The 6,261-nt window shown below is 36.5% G+C and overlaps 1 protein-coding gene across 1 annotated transcript in view; it reads right to left on the bottom strand.

Moving 5' to 3' along the window:
* Positions 1-825: 825 nt before the first annotated feature.
* Positions 826-6,261, bottom strand: part of TPH2 (tryptophan hydroxylase 2) — a 49,990-nt gene continuing 44,554 nt past the window's right edge. Inside the window, exons 10-11 of the mRNA XM_066319184.1 lie at positions 1,425-1,558; positions 826-1,323 (exon numbers count right to left, since the gene is read on the bottom strand). Coding sequence (XP_066175281.1) covers positions 1,149-1,323; positions 1,425-1,558 — 309 coding nt within the window. The 3' untranslated portion in view covers positions 826-1,148. The remainder of the gene's footprint in view (positions 1,324-1,424; positions 1,559-6,261) is intronic.

The raw sequence follows: 6,261 nt of genomic DNA, 5'->3' as shown, positions 1-6,261 counted from the left end.
ATTACTTCCAGATAAGAGCCAGCTCAAATATTTCTGCACTGTGCTCCCCAGACAGAGCTTGTACTTCTGTCAGAGCTTGGCAGCTTAGAGTTTATTAAGTCAGGCATTACCTGCATCCATCTGATACAAGCAAGGCAGCTTGGGTGTTTCTGTGATTTAATCACTCCACAAATATTCTAGTAACTGAAAATCATCTCTGCTATAATTAAATAACAACTTCTATATTCACCCTTTTATACGTTCTGATAGTGGTACAGTGTAGACCCAGTCAAGCATGGCCAAGTCAAGGTTGAATGTGGGATAATGAGGAAAGGCATGCCTGAAATGCAACAGGAGTAAGTTCAAGACACAAGGGAATGCAGAAGACATAGAAGGATGTAGAAGGACTTTGGATTCACATGTAACAATGAAATTAAAACAAGTGCTTCCTCTCTTATTTCCAGACAGCACTCTCAGAGGAACCACTCTCAGGACTGTCAGAGGTAACACATGGGAGCTGCAACCACTTTTCTACATGAACTGTCAAAGGTTTCTTGCCTTTTTTTTACTGTATTGCAATTGCTCAGCCACATTGGACATTTGTCAGCTGTGGGTTCTCATAATGTATAATCTTCATAGACCTTTGAGTACCAATACATATCTTCCTGATCTCTGATACCTACTGGTATATAAATTGTATTGTTCAGAGGCTCCAAGTTCTGTAACAGATATGTGGACAAAAAAGTGTCTTTACCACTAGAGAAAGAAATAATATTTTCTTACAAAGCAAATTAAAATGTTGCAAACAATTTTTTCTGGATTCTTATGGAAGGGAAGGGATAATAAAATCAGCAACACCATTTCTTAAACATTGAAGTGAATCATTTTATGGAAACCGAACTGTTGCCAAGAAAGTTTTTAATGGTATACTTGTACATGACATTGTGCTGAAGAAATGATGATTATATTCTGCCACATTCCATGTTTCGTTTACAAATTAGCATTGCCTTGGTTTGTCTGCACATTACAGTTAGAGAGAGCTACACAATGATGCAAGCCACAGGCCAAGCTGTAAAGGGAAAACTGATGGCTCTGATAAATTAACCATCTTATGTGATGTAACTGGCGACAGAAAGAGCAACTGACAGCAAATCACAATGCCAAACATGTCAAATCCCTAAATATCTGTTCATTTTACTTAAAGCATCACATACAGTGTTTAGATCACTGCGGAGGTCCTGGACAACATTTTCTATACTCCTGGTATCCTTCAGAATCTCAATGCTTTGTGTATATGGATTGAAATACACAGAGAAGGGACGATTGATTGATTTGGCAAAGTCCCTGAAAAGAAAAAAAGAAAATTAACTTCCTTTTTTTTTTTTTTTTGTCCCAACCACTAAAGAAGAGAAAATTAGATTTTTGAGTCAGGGAAAGTAATTTACCTCATCTTTTCTTTGGCCTCTTCAAAACTCTCTGAAACAAAGTAAACTTCCTGGAAAGTAGTGATAAGGCATTCTTGCAAACAGGTTGTCTTTGGATCAAATGTCTTCACATTGGCCTTGTCAGAGAGAGCATGCTGCAAAATATACCACAGGATCTGTTAAACTGGATTTTGAAATTGCTCTGTATTCTATATCAGCTGTTCATACATACAGCTTTTAGATTGCTCTCCTGTATGTTTCCCACTAACTGGTAGCCCGTCTTGTTTTACATACAGTGTTTTTTCAATTTGAACAGTGAACAGAATTTGTTATTTTAAAAGTGCTTACTATGAGAGATGTTTTTTCCCCATAATAATAAAATAATAAAGAGGATATTAGAAATGCATCAGCCATGAACACATATGGACATAAATGTTCAGATGGAAAAAAGAAAATCATCAAATAACCATTCCTGAAAAAATATCTATATAATTACAAATAAGTATGTCCCCAAAATCTCATTTAACTAGCAGAATTCATCTTCATCTTGGTGGGTAAATTGGGTCTGACTAAACCATTCATGTAATCTGTATTTTACATTTTCAGGTCAAAACCATATACTATTTTCCTGACAGGGAAAGTGAAACTACATATCTGAAAACCCATTAAATAATGGCAATATATTGCAAGACAATGAAATGCATTACTCTTGTCCCACACAACCTAAGCAATAATGCTTCATATAGTACTGCAAAGAAACAAAAACAAAACAGATATAAGTAAGTCCAGAAGAGACATTGGGCAGATATGGCAAATGCTGCTACACAGAGCAGAGATTTCTGATTAGCCTTTCTAGTGACACAAGTCACTAGAAAAGAGAGGTTCAGAACTGAAAATCAGGTGCTGAGACATTTTCCAGGACAATGTTTTCTAGCTCCCCTTTCAACTCGAATACAGTGTTGGCTTTTGGATCTACCTTATCTTCTAGAGCACACATATTTTCATTCTCAGTGTTACAGAAATACAATGTAAGGAAGCAGAGCATATTTAGGTCACCTTTCAATCTTCTTTAGTCCCCTGATATCTATATAGAGTGAAGATGTGAATGAAAAGCATAAAGAAATGACAAGGAGGAAGTAGATTCCTGAGGTCTGAAGGTGCCTCTGATTTCTTTACTTTCTATCTGCATGGACATTCTTTATAGTGGAGTAAAGTATTAACCTTAAGGTACTCACCACAACTTTTATCCTTGCTCTTGCCTATGCTCAATCCTAAATCCCTGCGAAAGGCTCTGAAAATATCATACTAACTCTCAAGCTGAAGTCTCCAAATAAAAGGACAGAAAACTAGAACAAGAGCCTCTTCCTCCCACCTTCTCTCTCTCCAAAAATAAAAGCATGAAAAATTAATGTATGGAATCTTAAAATGTCAGGGAATTCTAACTAACTTTCTTTAGTACATGTATCTTTTCCCTCTCACAAGGTTTGCTGTTTCTAGCCAGCCATCAGTTAAACAGGTTTGAAAGCAAATATAAAAAATGGTCCCTCAATCATCATCCTTTTCTAAATGGACTGCAGAAACAGGCTCACCTTATTAGGCTCCTGCCTATATTCCTGTTGTCACTTTCTCTTTGCAGAACCACGGTGTGGTTGAATGCTTATAAATTAAGGCATTTACCTCCTTCTATCAAAATTAATTTGCCTTTTTTCACTTGGAATTATAAAGATTCCCTGGGAGGGTAACTATAGATAAAAATCTCCTCTTAAGGTGCCTTTGTACTTCTAGGTGAGACTTGATGCCTCAAATGTCTAAAGCACAAAGTTTCAAACTCTGAGTGGACTGAGTGAGGTTGATTCCTTGCAGGGAATCAAGATTGTAATACAGGTCATGATTTCATAGGAACTGACTAGTTCTAGTTCATGGATTCTTTCCTGTACTGTGAAAGGTTCAACAGTAAAAGGAAATGCGGTTAACTTCTTACAATAGCCTCTGATGGGCCAGGCCTAGTCCTGGGATGGAAATTATTAGCATCAAGAAGGGATCTAGCCTGTGGCTCCTACGTTGTGAATAACTGCTCTATTCACTCAGCCCTAATTTTATAAAAGGAGAGAGTTTAAAGAGAAGGGAAGACTTTATCTATCACAGGGGATGTCCTCTGAGAAAGCCTTTCTAGTTATTCTCCTCAGATTATCCATATGAAATGTCTCATTCTTTCTGGATCCCAGTTTAGTTACACATGAACAGATCTGCTGCTTCACAAAGCACCTCTGCAGGGAGTGGAACATGAAGACAGCAGCACATGTGCACCCTGGAAACCAAGAATAAAGTATTCAGACATCCCTTCAAAATTAGGTGACAACAGATCAGTTATTCTTAGGATTGCAGTTTGGAAACAAAAGGTGTAAATTCTGGTGAATTCCCATTTTAGATACCTGTCTCCTCTGCAGGATAAGTTCTTCTGGCTCTTAGATCAAGTAAAAATTTTCATGGCTACCAAAGCAATGTTTTCATCTTTTCAAGTCTGGATGGTGTTTTCAAATTCCACACCCTGGCATCTGTAACATCTGCTATTGAGTTGATAGGCTGATGCCAGAGTTCAGCAACTGAACTGAACCTGCAGACAAGCCTTCAGAGAGACTATAAACGATCTAGTGTGAACTAGAATGGTCAAGACATTGACTCAAAGATGATCAGAGCATTTTTCAGAAACTTTACAGTGCTGTAAAATGCTGGTCTTTGGCATCATAAACATTATGAGGTACATAATCTCAACCAAAAAAAAAAAAAAAAAAGGTCTGGTGAGTGCAAAGTGCAAAAGCGTTCAGCTTCAGGCCTGTATTTTTTGAATACATGTTATTCACTTATGGTTTGGCTGGACATTCAGTTCTTTAGTGAACTCAAATGAGTAAGTATCCAATATGTATTTCTCCATGAGAAACCTCTATGTTATCCACCTCCAACAAGATGTTAGGGCTAATACTTATATGCAAAAAGCTTTTGGTAAAATAGAGCATCTTACCATCTTGTGGATCTGTGATAACTGTGTCTAATGGCCCATTCATACTGACTTACTGATTCTTACTGACGTATTGGTAATGCTAATAAAATTATTAGTGAGTCTTCTTCAGTTCAAGAAGTAGAATTTGGAGTGAAACTTTGACATGAATTATCACTAATTATCAGGAAAAGTAGCAGTATCAGACAGCTTAAGAATTAGACAATCATTCATACTGAAAATAACCGTAACAATAAAGAAATGCCTCCACTCCCTGCCAGATGAAAGGTTAGAAGAGCAATTGAGGTACCTAACCACTGATTAGGTATTAGGTACCTAACCAGTGATTGAGGTCTCTAAGGTCTAAGCTGTCCGATGCATTGTACAGAGAATGGAAGATACAGCACAGGATCTAAAGAAGACTTTTACATGTTTTTGCAGTGGCCGCTGGTCAGAAATATTAGGGCATGTCAGATGGCACCAAGCATTTAAACTGTATAACTGTGAATCACTTCCTAAGTGACCACTATCACTGACACATGACAAAAGAGTTTGGTCTTGTAATTCCTCCTTTGAGTATAAAAATGGACTGCAATATTACAACTCAGAGCTTTTAAGTTTTGAGAAAGAAAATAAATGATACAAAACCCAAAAAGTAAAATCTTCAGCTAGCAAGGGGAAAACTTGAGATGAGTTATAAATACTGCACTGTGTGAGAAGTACAGGAGGGCAGAATAGGAGCATAGGTGAGAAGTTTTGTGTGTGCCAGTACTGATTTTATCGCCTAGTTTTCCCAGGGGGAGAACACAGTCTTGAAAAAACTGCTCTTAAATGTTTTCCTGCTTATCTACAAAATAAGTTGCGAATCTGACAATGTCCTGATATTACCAGAAGATTTTGTTCAACAGTGTAATTTTATACATTGTTCAGAAAAATAGGGACAATCTCTCTATTTAAAGATTCTTAAAAAGAGCATCTGGGATCCAGGAGTTGTTTTCTTCATCCTCTTCAAAAAAAAGAGCCAAAATTGCATTTGAATCCTTTTTGGTTATTAAGTCTAATGCTGGCAATTCTTAAATTATCATTAAAACAAAATAATACAATTGGATACTGTATTTGACTTTAAAAATTTATAGAGAGAGATTTTAAGTCTACCTCTCTGTTCAATATAGATATATAAATAGCATACAACAGGGATGTGTGACTTGATCTACAGCCAGCTGAAGCTGATAGGAGACTCCTTTAATGAAAGAGTTCAAGAGACCATCACACAAATTAAATGGATTAAAGTTTCCAAAGACATTTGAACTGCTTTTTAGAAACAGTTTTAATAATTGAAATGTACATTATTTCCGCCTTATCTCTAAGCCCCAAATACATACTGTGTAATAGTGTTAGCTAGAGTTAACTTGACTATATTAGGCAGAACATTTTATAACTACTTACTGTATTATTCGTTTCCCCCTAGGCTTCATTTTTAATCTTCTCCTTCTCCTTATTTTGTTGTGCTTTTAATTTTTTTTTTCTTGATGCTTTCATAGCATGCACATAAGGAGATGCATTTTTCATTATCTGAAATTTTAGGTCTAAATACTAAGTGGGGGAAAAGATTTCAAGGGAATCCTATATTGATAGACTGGTGCACACATTTCTTTGGCTTTTACAGTTATTTGTTACTAGAGCTGTTGACCAGATTTGTGAAGTGGAGCAGTGTAATACAGAAACAGGGATGACTGAACAAGCCATTCGCTCCTCCAAACAGCCCAAATACTGCTTGCCATTTCTACCCTGCAAATAGACTCATGTATTTCTAAAAAAATATACAAATTATACATGAAATTGGCCACCATTTTATTTCCTGTG

The sequence above is a fragment of the Sylvia atricapilla genome, chromosome 5 (genome assembly GCF_009819655.1).
Source record: "Sylvia atricapilla isolate bSylAtr1 chromosome 5, bSylAtr1.pri, whole genome shotgun sequence".
Classification (NCBI taxonomy): Eukaryota; Metazoa; Chordata; class Aves; order Passeriformes; family Sylviidae; genus Sylvia; species Sylvia atricapilla.
Note: the sequence above shows the minus strand (reverse complement) of the source record. Positions and strands in the feature narration are given on the sequence as shown.